This window comes from Leopardus geoffroyi, chromosome C1 (assembly GCF_018350155.1).
Source record: "Leopardus geoffroyi isolate Oge1 chromosome C1, O.geoffroyi_Oge1_pat1.0, whole genome shotgun sequence".
NCBI lineage: Eukaryota > Metazoa > Chordata > Mammalia > Carnivora > Felidae > Leopardus > Leopardus geoffroyi.
The window spans coordinates 126219771-126236509 of record NC_059328.1 but is presented as its reverse complement, the minus strand read 5'-3'; the positions used below and the strand labels follow the sequence as shown (position 1 = coordinate 126236509).

The 16739-nt window shown below is 42.2% G+C and overlaps 1 protein-coding gene across 6 annotated transcripts in view; it reads right to left on the bottom strand.

Annotated features, from left to right (window-relative positions):
• Positions 1-16739, bottom strand: part of MGAT5 (alpha-1,6-mannosylglycoprotein 6-beta-N-acetylglucosaminyltransferase) — a 339575-nt gene that overhangs the window by 24128 nt on the left and 298708 nt on the right. For all 6 annotated transcript variants that reach the window (XM_045479607.1, XM_045479603.1, XM_045479604.1 and 3 more), the window contains 3 exons: positions 15771-15917; positions 8003-8119; positions 597-671 (listed from right to left, as the gene is read on the bottom strand). In XM_045479607.1, the coding sequence (XP_045335563.1) occupies positions 597-671; positions 8003-8119; positions 15771-15917 (339 nt within the window). The remainder of the gene's footprint in view (positions 1-596; positions 672-8002; positions 8120-15770; positions 15918-16739) is intronic.

Below are 16739 nucleotides of genomic sequence, written 5' to 3'. Positions count from 1 at the left end.
GGTGATGGGACTCATGGAACCCTCCCCCTACTTTAGAACCAAAGCCCTCCTTTGATCTGTTTTAGATACTTAGGTTTTGTGTAAAGTTTCATTTGAAAAGGGGTCGTGTTTTAAAAGATGTTTGAAAACCACTGAAAAGTCCTAACATATTTGGAATTTTTGAACATGTATTAAGGGAATGCTTAGAACCCCCTGGTTTTAATCCTTGCCTTTTTTAGGGTAATAAATGAAGATCTAGCAAGATCAGAAAACCATTTCTCTCTCTCCCTCATCACCCAAGTCTTTGTGATGCCCCTCAGAACCCATTCTGGGCACAAGTCTGATAGTTATGGAGGTCTTCACCTTGATCATCCCGTCTCTCCCATCCTAAGTTTCCGTTATGACTTTCTACCATCATAAAAAACATTCTTAACCCAAGGACAGGCTAAGTCCCCTGCATGACCATGACAGTGTGTGCTTCAAATTTTCACCAAGCATTTATCCAGCTTCTGGAGTCTTCCAAAGCAGGAAAATAACCACAGAAACATGGTGAGCTCTTAGCTATTCATGAGAGCTCCCTGGGGTCATGGGCCAAAAGAACATCTGAAGAGCCTTACCTGTTTTTCAATGAAAGCATTGATTCTCTGCAACATCCCCTCACATGTGAATTCATATGGCATGTATGGCTCAATCTGTGGAAACAGAACATGGTATCATGAAAGAGGAGGACACAGAACCTAGGACACTTACCCAATCCTCCCCTGATTCACTCACACTCAGGTGCCTCATGAGGGGATAAGACTATGAACTTAGATGTCAACAGCCCTGGGTTTACAACCTCACTCTGCTCCACACTAGCTGTGGGACCCTGACCAAATTACCTAGCATCTCTGAGCTTCAGGTTCTTCATGTGTAAAATGGTGATAAGAAAAATCTACCTCTTTTAAGCTGAAGGTTATATGAATAAAAAAAAAAAAAAAAAAAAGAGTAAAGTGCTTAGTTCAGGGTCTAGAACACAGTAGGCATTCAAGAAAAGGTGGAGCGTATCATTTGTTAGAAGTGAAAGCCCCACAAGGCAGGCTCCATGGCTGCTGGGCTGTCTTTGTATCCCAGTGTTGAGCTGGGCAGCACACGTAGGAATTCAGCAAACACCTGTTGAATACATGAATGCTCAATGGTGTAAGAAAAGCACATGATGGTTACTTTAAGGACCCATTATGGTGACTAAGGCATTGGTCTGCATTAGCAGGTGAGGTGAGCACATACGTAAAGAACTTGTGGGGCAGAAAGAGTAATTAAGTGCCGCCAAGGGTTCAGCCATAGGTCTTGGGAGGCCAGAAGGTCAAAGCAGACTTCTGCTTATGCTGGGCTTTTAAAGCCATTTATGATTCTAGCAAGCCAAAATGGGGAAGGCATTTCAGGTAGAGCAAGTAGTGGGTTAGACATTCAAGAAGAACAGCAGGTGGGTAGAGCTTGGGATCAGGAAGGCTGGTGAAACAAGGCTGGGAAGAGGTTCACTGCATTTCCACAAAAGGATTTTTCTTTTCTTTTAATTTTCTTTTCTTTCTTTCTTTCTTTCAAGAGAGGGAGAGGGAGAGGGAGAGAGAGAGAGAGGGAGGGAGAGAGGGAGACAGACAGAGGGAGAGACGGAGAGGGAGAGAGAACGCATGTAACAAGTGCGGGAGGGGTGGAGGGAAACAGAGAGAAAATCCCAAGAGGGCTCCACACCTAGCTCAGAGTCTGATGTGGGGCTCGATCTCACCACTGAGAGATCATGACCTGCAATCAAGGGCTGGATGCTCTACTGACTGAGCCACCCAGGCAACCCTTCCACAAAGGGATTTTTACACTAAGGAGCCTAAGCTTTATTTGATGGTATATACCAGAATTATACACTGTCAACTTCACCATTAAAGCCCTGCTCCTAACAATTGCCTTCTTATGAATTTGAGCATCTTACCAGATTCTGGGATATCCCAGAAGGTGCTTCTCTGGGGTTGGGGAGACAATATGATCAACATACTGACACCTGGTAAAGGGGAAGAATGTAGGTTTGATCTCTGCTGCACAGTATAATATGCCAACGTTACAAGGCTTGTGTTTTGGGGGCAGCCAGCAAACATCACCAACTGAAATGGAAATTTCACTTGGCACAAAATCACTAGCAATCTAGTCTGTTACAGCTTCAGAGAACCCAACAGTACTTGCCAGCAACGGGATAGAGGGCCACCTTCACTATCTCCCACTTAGGTCTATCTACACTTGCTTATCTCAAATTTATAGGGTGGAGAACTGGATAAAACACTTAAGAGTTGAAGCCTGAGTAAAACGGAACAGTTGACAGAGAAGACATCCTTCCACGGGCAGCCAAACAGCTGGTATCAAGGCACTTTTTCCCCTTTTGTGTGTGTGTTGATTCACACATTATATGTGAAATCTTCTTTAACCATGACTGTTAATTTCATAATATATCTTCACATCAGCAATCATAAAATCACACAGGTTTTATCTCAGCCTTTCCTGCCCACAACCATCCAGATAGAGCTAAAAGAGGCTGAGCCATAAGTATTATACTATCAAGACAAAGCTATTCTGCAGGAACACAGGTCATTTTGTTCCTTAATAGATCACCTCAAAAGAGCTCAAAATACCTAGAAAACTGACTTCCATGTTGCAAGCCTGCCACTTCTCATCTCAAGCTTTTACACTTGCTCTGCCCTCTCTGACCCAGATATAGCCCTTCATAGCCCTTTCTTTTAAAGGATATTTATTTACTCAATTTATGAGTGGTTCTAGAAGCTTTCTATGACTGGCCTACAGCTATGTCTCCTCTTAAAGGCTCACAGAAGGAATGGAAAGAAACTACAGCAGAAGACTTGGCATTTCAAGCTCATTTATATGGTGACAAGTTGAATTTCTAGAGTGAAATAAACATGAGTGGCCATCTGCCATGACATCAACAGATCCAATTATGTGATGGGAAACAGGCTGAATACTCTGGGGCCATTCCTACAACTTATTCCAAAGGTCATTTATTAGAAATGGAAGTGAATTAATTCAAAGGGCTCAATGCAATAAATACAGAAAAACGGCTCTTTCTGTATCCTCCTACAAATCTAACCCAATTTAACCAAAGGGATGCTGACTCATTAATTGCTTTGTGGCCCATTCACTATTTTAAATAATATGAAGCCAAATAATTTTCCTCTACAGGAAAAGCAAAGAAAAAAAAAAAAAAAGTGGGTAATTGTATTCTTAAACCAGCCCTACCAGTGAGTTCCATTAGCCATCCTGCTGTGGACAGGAACAGGGAGGGCCCTCTGTGTGGGAAAGTTCTCTAGACTCCTGGCTTTTGATATAAAGAACACTGCTAAGCCTTTGATGTGGGAGCTATTGTGTGGATTTGAGTAGGGGGGGTGTGATAATTTTCTGCATGACAATCCTTCAGCAAGTCAAGGCCTCCTTGGGGAATAGAATGTAAGGGAATGCTCAGTCCACATCCCTACCTGGAGAAACCCAAGTAGGGCCAGTTGTGGAGAAACAGGGGAAGTGTTCTTGGTCATCCTGCTTTGTGGGAAAAGGACTGCTTCTCGTATGGCCACAGGATGGATGCCTGCAGGCTGCACTGTGTAGTTCCTGCTACAAACTTCCCAATAACTTCCCACCTTCTCCTTCCTTTTTTCCTCTTTACCTCCCTTCTTCTGAGATGTACTGTCTCTTCAGTACCCACTCATTAAGTCAGAGTACAGTTCCTACTGGGAAATGCTCTCAGAGATCAGCTGACCCCACCATGGTCCCACCTGACAGACGCGGGTTGGCATCACTCAATGAGAGGTGGTCTCAGAAGGTACCAGAAGACCAGGAGTTGAGTCCTAATGATCTCCTCTACTAACTTTAGGATTTTACATCAGACATATTCTGCAATTTCTGTTGATGATTTCAAATGGCAACTAGGTCATGCCATTCCCCTGCTCAAAACTTCCCATCATACTTAAAATAAAGCTCAGAATCCTTGTCATGGCCTGTTTTAAAGGCCCTACACGTTCTGCCTCCAAGGGATCTTTTTATGGTCTCCATTACTTCTGATGAGAAATTGGTGGTCTTTCATATTTTTATCTCCCTAAATGTAATACATTTTCCTCTGGCTGCTTTCACATTTTTTCTCTGGCTGCTTTCAGGATTTTTTCCCCTAACTTTTTGTTTTCTGCAGTTTGGCAACGATGTATACTTAAGTGTTTTTCTTCATATTTATCCTGCTTGGGGTTCATAGAGCTCCCAGGGTCTGCAGGGTGATGTCATTCATTAATTCTTAGCCATTATCTTTTCAAGTATTTCTTCTGGCCATTCTCTCCTCCTTCTGCGGTCCCAATTACACATAAACTGGGCTGTTTGAAATTGTCCTACAGGTTTCATATATTCTTTTTAAATTTCATTCTCCCCACCCCACCCCCTTTTTGTTTCAATTTGCATAGTTTCTATTGATAAGTCTATTGAATAGTTCACTGGTAGTTTCCTCTGGTGATAAGACCACCGAAAGAGTTGTTCATTTCTGATGTATTTTTCAATTCTAGTATTTTTTCCTTTGGCTTTGAGAAAAAGTTTCCATCTTTCTGCTGAAATTCCCCATCTGCTCACATATACTGCCCACCTTTTTTTTTTTTTTTTTAAATTTTTTTTTTTCAACGTTTATTTATTTTTTTTGGGACAGAGAGAGACAGAGCATGAACGAGGGAGGGGCAGAGAGAGAGGGAGACACAGAATAGGAAACAGGCTCCAGGCTCTGAGCCATCAGCCCAGAGCCCGACGCGGGGCTCGAACTCACGGACCGCGAGATCGTGACCTGGCTGAAGTCGGACGCTTAACCGACTGCACCACCCAGGCGCCCCACTGCCCACCTTTTTTAACAAATCTTTTAATACTTTATCTTAGCACTTCCAAGTTGCTTTTGAATAAATTCCAACATCTGGGTCATCTCTAGGTGGGTCATACTACCTTGACTTTTTGAATGTCATGAAATTTAAAGTCTTGTAATTAAATACGAGAAAGCTTGGCACTAAATTTCTGACCCATTTCTAACAAGCATAAGGATTTTTATGGCAATAAGTTTTTGCATTAATTTCATTACTGACTTCAGCCTTCATTTAAAAGATATTTATTTACTCAACTTACTTACTTATCCTTCCCTTTACTTCATTCCATGTTTCTTCTCCTTTTTAAATTTTATATTATCTTAACACACTAGTCAAAAAGACCTAGGTTTCAATCCAGGTGTTTTACTACTTACTAGCTATGTGATCTGGGATAAATTACTTAATTTCTTTATTTCTTTATTGTTTTAAATTTTTTTTAATGTTTATTTATTTTTGAGAGAGAGAGAGAGAGAAAACGAGAGGGAGACAGAGTGTGAGTGGGGGAGGGGCAGAGAGAGAGGGAGACACACAATCTGAAGCAGGCTTCAGGCTCTGAGCTGTCAGCACAGAGCCCAGTGTGGGGCTTGAACCCACCAACCATGAGATCATGACCTGAGTCGAAGTTAGATGCTTAACTGACTGAACCACCCAGATGCCCATAGTTAATTTTTTTTCATAGTTATTTTTTTTAAACCTCAATCTTTTCATCTGTACAAGAATTAAGTGAGATTAAATGAGACTAGGCTCATATAGATATAGATAGATTCTAGATGTGTAGAAGGTTCTCTCTACATAAGAGCTACTATTATAACAACTTTTTTTCCCCCCTTATGTGATCTTAAATAGTTTTTGGAATAAGATGGAAAAAGATTGATCAGGGTTTTAAAATGTAGAGCACCAGAGGTTCCATGGGGTGAAGTCAATCTCATGTAGGAATGATCAAGTACAACTCCGTGTGCCTCACTCTCTGTGCTTTGTATCAGGCATTCCCATTTGGTGGACAAAAGGGATCTAGTACCTAAAAAGTTTGTACACAATGATCCAATATTTTCTGCCTTTATATTAGCTTTTAAATTACTCATCTTCAAGGGCATGTGCACTTAAGCAAGTGCTGTGGGTTGAATTATGTCCCTCAGAAAGATAATGCTGAATTCCAAACTCCCAGGAGCTGTAAACGTGACCATATTTGAGAATATGGTCTTTGCAGAGGTAACCAAGTTAAGATGAGGTCGTAATGAATTAGAGTGGGCCCTAGTCCAGTATGACCAATGTCCTTCCAAGAAGGGGAAAGACAGGTGCACACACACACACAGAGATTGAGGTGCTACAGCTGCAAGTTAAGGAATGCCTGGGGCCACCAGAAGGTGGGAGAGGCAAGGAAGAACTCCCCCACTATAGGCTTTGTTTGGAGGGAACATGACCTTGCCGACATCTTAATTTTGGATGTCTAGCCTCTAGAACTGTGAGAGAATAAATTTCTGTTGTTAAAGCCACCAAGTTTGTGGTTCTTTCCTATGGTAGCCCTAAGAAGCTAATCCTCTGAGGGACTCAGGGACTCAAGAAAGAAAGAAAGAACCATCGATCTCCACAGGAATGACTCCCTGGTGGTGGGGCCATGGATGTGTGGCAGATATTCTGAGGTAGCCCAGTGGGGCCACACTCCACTCAACCTCTTCCCCTTTATTCACACTGTGCCTTGGACCCATGCCCATCTGGGTCCACTTCTTGGTTTAGCTTTGCAAATTCCTACTCATCCTAAAAGACTTAACTCAGTGATGCATTTTCCTGAAACTTCCCCCTACTTCTGCTTCTTGACCTTTTGCATATTATTTTTGGCACTGAACATAGTCTGCAAACACCTATTCTTCTCTCTCTTAATCCACAGGGTAAATCACTATACTGGGTACAGAGTACAGCAGTGAGAGAGATTTCCTGTCCTCATGTTGCTGACAGTCTAGTGCAAATCCAGACTGTTGGTAACAAAAATAAGATGATTATATATGTATTAGTAATAGTGACTTAGTAATGTCAACTAAGCACTTATTATGTGGTAGATGGTATGCTTAAGGGCTTTACATTATCTCACTGAATCCTTACCAATACCTATATAGTAGGTAATACAAGCCTACTTAGAGATGAAGAAACTAAGGCTCAGAGATTAAGTAACTGCCCTAGGGGACACTACAAGTAGGTGGTAGAGCTGGAACCTCAACTCAAGCGTTCCAGCCTGTCTTCAGTACAGCCATGTCTATATGCTTCTCTGTGACAGAGTGTAAGCAGTGTCTGGAAGGAGGAGTCCAGAGAGCAGGGTGCACCCAAAGAGCATCCAAGGCAGTCTAGGGGTTGGGAGAGGCTAATTTGGCCCATTGCTACTGGGTGGTGAGCTTCTACAGGCAGGGAGCTAGCCTCAATTGTCTACAGAAGTGAGTGTCCCCTATAGGGACTCCAGGGGTGCTCTGCATATGGTAGGTACTTAATTGGGGGCACCTGGGTGGTTCAGTCAGTTAAGCTTCTGACTCTTGGTTTCAGTTCAGGTCATGATCTCATGGTTGGTAAGATCCAACCTGGCATCGGGCTGAACAAGGAGCTTGCTTGGGATTCTCTCTCCCTCCCCCTTTCTCTCTGCTCCTCCCTGACTTACATATACACATGTGCTCTTTCTCTCTCTCAAAATAAATAAACTTAAACAAAAAGATGTGTAGGTTAAAAAAAACCAAATAAATAAATGTTATATAAAAACACTTCCCAGTATTTCCTTAATAGTTCCTATCATTCTTAGTTTTTGTAGGGGAGCAGGTTTGTGTTTTCCAATCTCGGTGAGAAGTACACAATTAGGCACTAAAACAAGTGTAATTCAAACTCCTACTACTGTATCTGGGATCCAGCAGTCATGCCAAAAGGGTCTGTAGAATCCACACAGGAGTACCAGCTCTGCTCCTGTCTGCCAGAGCACTCATGAACCCTCCCCCGGCCACATCCTACACCACGGCCCTTTTCTCATCCCAGAGGGAAGCTGGCGAGGAAAACTTCTAATTACTCAACTAGAGGGCCTGTGAGGCCCACACATTTCAGTTCACAGTACAGATGGGGGAAAATGGAATAAAAGAGACAACCTTTTGACTTAAAATTGCTTTCACGGCATCCTCCACTTCCTCCTGATTGCTGAGGTCAACCGTCCAAACATGGGGCCGGCCAATGAACACTTCAGCATACGGATGCTGGGATGTCAGCTGGAAAAGAAAGAGCACCTCAGTCTCACAGATACTTTTTGTTTCTTCCACCTTCTGTGCTAGATGAAGTGTTATGCTTTTTATGGCATTGTGCTTGCATAGGTAACAAGACATTTTTGTCCTTCCGTGATGATCAAAACCTCCTGAGGACCTATAAGTGGAGACCAACAAAACTGTCAGAGCTCCACAGCTTGAATCCCACTTGGAAAAAGGTCAAAACCAGAGAACACAGCAGTTGGTACAGGTGGCTTCAACCCCCAAAGTCACACCAAGATATAATGAACATTTCACTCTTGGTCACAACCCAGCCCTGAAAATCACCTAGATCAAACTAGTATCTGTTATAAAACACCAATTGGGACAGGCAAGCATAAATAAATTACAATACAGTCAAAAGCTTTAAAGTCATAGGAGGGTGAGTAATTGTATATATGAAATGTGACAGAAAGAAATAAGGCTACAGAAAAACAGAGAATTTTGACATGCTTTCAGGAGTGATCATTAGCATAACACTGGACCCTCAATACTTCTAAAGATAATGTGGATTCAGCAAAGTTCTAAATTCAGAGGTTTTATTTTAAGAACAAAGGTGGCCAAAGAAACCCAGTATGAAAGCTGGTGATTCTCAGTTCTTGAAGAGTCCATTCTTTGACAGCTAAATTTACCCCTCCAACTGCCTTCCACCTTTTTCTTGTATCCTTTCAGGCAGTGGTGAAGGGAGCTTTCTGGACATTTGTGAGAGCATTCTCAGCTTGCACAAATACTGGGGGTGCTACCCTTGATCTGTGAATCCGTGGGTGAGGACCAGGGAGTGTAGATGATGCCTCACTATGGGTTACAGTCCTGCCCAAGGCAGGCCATCCACTTCCCGTACAGCTTCCACGTGCCCCGCTGGCTTTCATGTGGGTTCACAGAATCTAACTCTTTGGCACAGTTTTAATATAGATTGAATTTCCCAGGAACATAATTACCATGTAAATCAAGGGATGTTTGTACTCTGTTTTCTTTGGAACTTCACCAATAAGCTGTTACCAACTTTGGAAAAACTAGGGCAGCAAAGTCAATGTCACTCAGATTACCTGAGTCTCCATTACAACATACCCAAAACCAGTCTGTGTTTGTAGCTCTCACATAAACGGCAATTACATATATACTTATGTATGTATAGACACTTTTTAACTTGGCTTCTCCTTTATAATATCACTCATAAGCAAAAAGAGCTAATCATGTTCAGCTGTATGTTTTACTCTTCTCAGACACAAACTTACTCATTCTAAGGAGGGATGAGACATGTTTTCTACTATAGTTCTTGGGAATGGTATACTTCTTAACTACTTACAAACTGAAATATGTATTTCCTTATTGTGAATGATTTTCCTTTATATTAGAGTTAAGGGAATCATTCTTTTTTGAAATTACATAAGTAGGCAGGGCATATTATTTATTAATTTTGTTTCAGGACACAAGAGTGGATGTTATAATATATTTGTAGTAGAAACAGGTGCTGGGTCTGGTAGGGTTGAGGCTCTTGCTTTAGAGGCTAAGCTGGTTCTCTTTCTTTCTTCCGTCTCTGGTATCCTCAGAGGATGGGGTGATTTAACTGGCCTCTCTCCATCTCACTCCTAGCTGCCATTCTTCGTATCCCACCTCACCACTTGTGTGCCCACACTACTTAGGGCAGGGAACTCAGAATATAGGTCACCAGGCCTCAGCCCCCAGCCGTCAGCGGCATCCTCTCAAGAAAAGCATGATTCTGAAGAGAAGATATCCTAGACTCTGCTCCTGCCTCCTCTGTCAGAATCATGCCCCTTGCTGGCCTGTTACGTTCCCCTTTCTTCTGACATGTACCCTCTTCTTTTGCTCAGCCACATGGTCAGTGATAGAACCTACAAGATGACCGTGGCCTCATAGGCCTGGAAGCATCAATTTTTCTTTTTTTCCCCTCAGCTCACATTTTAGATTCAACACCTATCAATGAAGCCCCTGGCTGGCCCAGGCACTGTGCTAATCACCTGCATCTGCATAATTTACCAGGTTTCCGGGGTATCAATGAGGATTTTGAGATTTACAGCGGTTTACAATTCTGCAAGACCACAGTGCCAGGAAGGAGCAGAGTAAATTCAAATCTAGATCCTTCAACAACATATTAGCTTTTGACAGAAAGGAAGACGACAAATTTAAAGTATTTATTGGGTTCTTAAGCAAAGACCAAATGAAGCTCAAAGTAAGCTCCAGGCTTTTAATCCGCTCTTACAACTTGCCAACCTGAAAAAAACACCTCAGGACTGAATTTATGCCTGAATTAGACCTTTCCTGAAGATGAGCAAAACGTCACACCATTTCACTTGGTGGCCTGGAGAACAAACTGATGACTTCTTCCAATGGAATCAGGGTAAATTAAAGTTGCTGTCAATGTCCCTATGCAGCCATTTACATACTGGCAGTCTCTCGCCCCCTCCCCTTGATAAGGTCCCTTTTTTTTTTTTTTTGCAAGGTTGCTCCAAGCACTTGGAAAATACAAAATGCCGAGGCTTTATTATTTTATTCATTTACATTTATTGAGAGTTACTTAATTTTATGAGTAAGGCGTTTTGTGATTCATTATTCCCCTCTGAATGTTATGCTCCTCCCCATTAATTTATTGAGAACCGTCTGATCTGAGCTACATCAATCAGTAAATTTACTGGAGTATAGTTTGTAAAAGTAATGAAAATCTTATTAAATATGAGACATTACTTCAGAGCGGCTATTAAATTTCTAAGGAGAACATGAGTTCTCTTTATGGAAAAAAATCCTGAAGCCAGAGAATTTCTAATGGTTTACAAAATGTCCAAATAATGATTAAGAACCCACTAATGTGTTTCCCAGTATAAAGATAAAAATCCAATTTATATCACATTGAAAGTATGGCTTGAACCAACAACATTACTTAAGGCGTTATGGAACTTTTTCCCTCGAGTGTACATCGTGGTTTTAAAAATTGATCCAATGTAAAAGACAAAAATAAAATGAAACTCTCATTTAGAAACTTAGACTTTTTTTCTCTTCAAAGCAAAGGAGGGACATATATGCAATTTATATGGATTGATTTATACGGATCAATTTTTGCTTAACTGGAAAGACTAGCAAGGGAGCCAAAAAATTGCTTTGTAATTATGTCTACTTGGGTTAAAATTTTTCCATTTGCAGAGTAAAAAAAAAAATAAATAAATAATTTCTAGAGATTTTTGACCCTTCAACATCTATAGAACTCTCGATAGCTCTCTCCCTGTGAAAAGTAGCTTTGGCCAGGGGGATTTTGTGGCTTTTGTGGGCTGAAAGAGCAGAGTGAGTGGCCCACCAGGCCTTGAGGTCAACTTCACTGAGTCTTCCCAAAACTGTGTGATGTTGCTGGCTCCCAGCCTGCTCTCTGCACTGTCTCTAGCAGAGGAGACAGACATCGGATGGAACCTGCCCTCCTGCATAAAGCAAAGTGACCTTCTCGGGATTTCCCTGCAGCTCATCAACATTCATGCCTCTTAAGTGTGAAACCCCCTTTCCTCCTTTGCCTTTATAGCACAGTTCCTGCACCACCTCCTTTTCAGTTAACCCAGCACACTCTCCACTTGGCAGAACTCCCAGGCGACACCCTCTCAGTGACTGACCTAGCTGTTTCTTTCCATATCAAAATTTGAGCTCCTGGAAAACAGGAAATGGGTCTTGATAAATTTCCCCAATGCAGCAACTAGTACCATGGACCCTGTGGGGACACAACGAGCATCTGTCAACTGACCTTCTGTATCCAGGCCCTCCTGCGGAAGCCCAGGACTGATGGAGTCATCTGTGTGAAGTCACTTGCTGAGCAATGGCTGAGGATCCCAGAGAGCCATTCTAACTCGAGTCTCATTTACATACTGGTGGAATTATCTAAAGGGATGGGAGGGACCAAGCGCCTGGTGGGGGCAGCTCTTACGCCTATTCTCTTTAAGCCATGAAAAATCAAAGCCCTTCACGATCTCAATGAAAAGCAAATTACTAAATGATGACAACTGATAGGAAATGATGAACATTCGTTCTTCAATAATTTCATACTGGCTGCTCTGATCTATGTGACATTACATCATTCACTGGGAAACAGATTGTGCTTGAGTGTCCTAAATTTTTTTCAGGAAAAAATACTCATTTGTAGCAAAGAGTCATCAAAATCTTTAGAATCACCAATAAAAAAAGGTGCCAGTTGTCAATATAGTCGTAAAGATGCTTTTGATTTATCACTGTCCAAAGGCTCATATATAGAAACAGCAGTAAAAAGAGACAGGTTTCTTTGCTGCTCATGTATTCAAAAAAAATCACAATGAGGGAAAAAGAAAATCAGTACAGAACCACCAGAATAACTGTTGTAGGCAAGACCAACCAACATATCGTAAAAATAAATGGGCAAAAGGTTGAAGAAAACCAGAATATTTGCATACTTTCAAAATATTTTTTCCATTATAGAGAGAACCAGTAACTTCATAGTAAAGACACCTAGCAGACCCTACCATAACCAAGAGATCAAGGTTAACACAATCAGGAATGAGACATACTGATATCACACACCTCCTGGTATGATACACTGAGAAGACCACATCACTTCTGTGATATTCTTGCCAAAAATGCGTCATCTCAAACTAACCATGAGACAACATCAGTCAAATCCAAAGTGAGCAACAGTATACAAAAAGCCCAACGAGTACTCTTTCAAAGTGTTAAAACTGAATGACAATTAAGTTACTGAACAATTGTCACAGATTGGAAGAGATTAGGAGCTGTGGCAATTAAATGCAACGTAGGTCCTGGATTGGATCCCAGAAGAGCAAAGGGATATTAGCGGAAAAAAAGGTGAAGTCCAAATCGAGTTTGTAGTTTAGGTAACACTGGTTAATGTCTTAGCTTTGATTACCATAGTTTTGTAATGTGTTGCCATTAGGGGAAGCTGGATGAAGGATATACCCAAACTCTGTACTATTTTTGAAACTTTTCCATAAGATTAAAATTATTTCAAAACAAAAAGTAAATTCCAACAATTCCACTTGTAGGTGTATGCCCCAAAGAATTAAAAGAACCTCGGCAGATACCTGTACACAAATGTTCGCAGCAGCATTATTCACAACAGACAAAAAGTGTAAACAACCCAAGTGTTCATTAACAGATGAACAGACAAATAATTAAATGTGGTATATCTACACAATGGAATATCATCTGGCCGCTAAAAGGAATGGTATTCTGACACATGCTATGAACCCTAAAAACCTTAAGCTAAGTGAAACATGCCAGTCACAAGAGAACAAATACTATATGATTTCACTTGGTAAGTTCAGAGAGACAGAAAATAGAAGAGAAGTTACCAGGGGCTGTGGGGAGGGGAGAATGGGGAGTTGTGCTTAATGAACACAGTTTCTGTTTAGAATGATGAGTAAGTTCTGCAGGTAGGTGGTGGCAATGGCTGCACAAGACTTTGAACATACTTAACACGAGTGAACTGTACACTTAAAATGGTTAAAATGCTAAGTTTTAAATTATGTATGTTTAATCCCAAAAAAAGGGGAAAAAGAAACAAAATTACAAATAATTATTACAAGGTGGGCAGAAGAACTTCAGAGATTTCTTACACTTAAATTAAAATGTGGGCATGATTTATCAGCCCAAATTTTCTTTTTTTTTTTTTTTTTTAAATTTTCACATCTATTTATTTTTGAGAGAGAGAGAGAGAGCATGAGCAGGGGAAGGGCGGGGAGAGGGGGAGAGGGGGAGAGAGAGGGGGAGAGAGAGAGAGAGAGAGAGAGAGAGAGAGGTGAAAATATGAATCCGAAGCAGGCTCCAGCCTCTGAGCTGTCAGCACAGACTCCGAGGCAGGGCTTGAAACCATGAATTATGAGATCATGACCTGAGCTGAAGTTATCAGCCTAAGTTTTCTATCCCAAACTCCAAAGTTTCCAGAGAAGTCAGTTACATCTCTGTCAGTTACAGAGATTCCTAGATTGAGATGTTCTCACTGCCATGGAACATCTTCTCGAATCTTTCCAAGAATCAGCTCTTCAGTGCCAGGTTGAACGCTCCTGGACTGTGCCCTGGCCCCTCCCACAACACCTGGCACACAGGTGTGCAGTAGGTATTGCTGAAGAATGACTTCCCCAACAGGAACAACTCCTCAATGTGAAGAATTCAAATTTATTTTATTAGCAGAAGGAAAAGCAAGTATGCAAGATGACACACACACAGTTAACCCTTTTCAGAGGTTGTGTGGGCAACAGGTTCTTTTTGAGGATAATCTGTAGATCGCAAAAACCTATGGATCTCTTCCTCCATCCCCTTTGGGACTGTCACCCTGACTGACAGGGAGGGTCAGAAAAGAGAACTCTCAAAATAATCAGCTCGGTGAATTGGTAAGATCTCTGACTGATCAAAAACAATAAGCATGGAAAATGCATTTCATGTTCTTTCTTTTTTTTTGGTGTGTGTGGTGGGGGAGGTGTCAGAAGAATCTACCCGGAAAGGTTTAAAAGTAGCAGAAGTGAAAAACGCATGCTTTAATAACAGCGCTGCTGGGGTGCCTGGGTGGTTCAGTCGGTTAAACGTCTGACTTCGGCTCAGGTCACCATCTCATGGTTCGTGGGTTCAAGCCCTGCACCTCTGTACTGACAGCTCAGAGCCTGAATTCTGCTTTTGATTCTTTGTCTCCTTCTCTCTCTACCCCTCTCCCAATCACGCTCTGTTTCCTTCTCTCAAAAATAAGTAAACATATAAAAAAATTTAAAAATCTTAAAAAAAATAATAGTGCTGCTATATTGCATCTATGTCATGGGTTTCCACCTGTGTCGTCCCCCAGTAGAAAGCCCCAAATGACAGGGGCAATCCAAGGACTCTAGCTCATAGAGGTTTCCTCCTTGTGAGCAGCCCACAGAGCCACAGAAATAATAAGAAAATCAATCTTACGGTTTCTTGCACACACCTGTTTCTGACTAGATACAGAAACACCCAGCTTGATAACTCACATGCTCTAAATGACTTGTTTATTGCCCCAAATCGAATCCAACTGCCTTCAGTGGTGATTCATCACCCACTATGGATTTTCAAGAGGATCTCTGAAAGCAATTCAAATAAGGCTTCTGCAAACAGTTCAAGCATCAGAACGGTGCCTCCTGATGGTGGCCTAAAATACCAGGCACATGACTTCAGTCTCTCAAGGTTGACAGTTAAGGACTCCACTGCCCACCCTTTATTCCTCACAGCCTATCGTGGGAGCTGGTTCTTCAAAAATACACATTAGCCAGTTGATTTCTTTATTCAAAAAATTCTAAACATTCAGAAAGAGCTCAGTTACTTAGAAGGCTGGAGATGTCTGCGTGCCTTAGGAGAGGGCTGAGGCAGAGTGGAAAGACGCCACAGTTCACAGAGGGACAGAATTGGATGCAAGTCCTGGCTGTGCCACCACCAAGTTAGAAGACAGCATCGGCCATTCCTCCCTGAGCCCCTGCCCATCCTCTGCCTCCTTCTTCCGTCCAACTATGTCCAGTGAGGTTGATGATACCAACAGCCCAACGTTAGGGGATCTGAATGGGCTCCTAGCACTCAGTAAGTAGCTGGTATTCATATTGTTGAAAGTAGAATGATTGTTTTGATAGATGCTTACCTCTCTCAGTGTTGGCTTGCCAATGAAAAAGTCTGTGTTTTTGCTGCTTTTGGGTGGGCTGAACTTGGGATTCAGAAAAGCACATCCATTTGCGATGGCCTCCAGGGGAGCTGGGCCCTCATAAGGGAACCCGAGTCCAACAAACAACTGTAACACAGAAAAGCACACCACATATAAACACATCAGTCAGGACTGGCATCCCTGGCTCACAGGGGGCTCTTCTGTGCTTCATTCCCATGTGGAAGGCCCAGAGACTCTGGAAGGTTCCCAGACCCTGGGCGGGGATGGGGGGTAGTGGTGGTGAAGAGAAGGCAGCTCACATCAGGAACTGCAAAACAGTACCAGAGTCCTTTGCAGGATCATGAAGCTGCTCAGCTCATTATGTTCTCCTCCTTTGTAAAAACAAAAACAAAAACAAAAAAAACAAAAACAAAAGTGAAGAAATACGCGTGGAGGGGGCTGCGGGGGAGGTGGGCGGTTGAGGAGGTACGGAGGTGGGGGTATTAAAAGAATAAAAAACAACAACAAAAACCAAGACCCAACAATAATCTTTCTGTAACTCACCAGGAGACATGACTGGAAAAACACTTGCTTAACTAAACAGAAGGTTTCTTCATTGAAGCAAAGGAACAACAGGCCCTTTCAGTGATGCTGGGTGGAGGGACAGAAAGGTCACTTGGTGGTTTGATTACAGTTCAAACGGAGCTGCTTTAAAATGATGGTAGGTCAGTAAACACAGGTTTTCATAATGGGGTTTTCACTGGGGGACACCAACAACTTTGTTTTTATCTCCCCCCTCAGTCGAGGGGAGAGGGTGCTGAGTGGCTAAATGGGCAGCCAGCAGTCTGCTTTCCCAATGGCAGACAATAGATGGCGGCAAAAACACACTCTTCAAGTCCTCGCGCAAACTAGCTCAGAGCTGCTGGGACAAAGGGGCCTTGCTGCAGCTCCCTGGCAATGGTTCCTGGG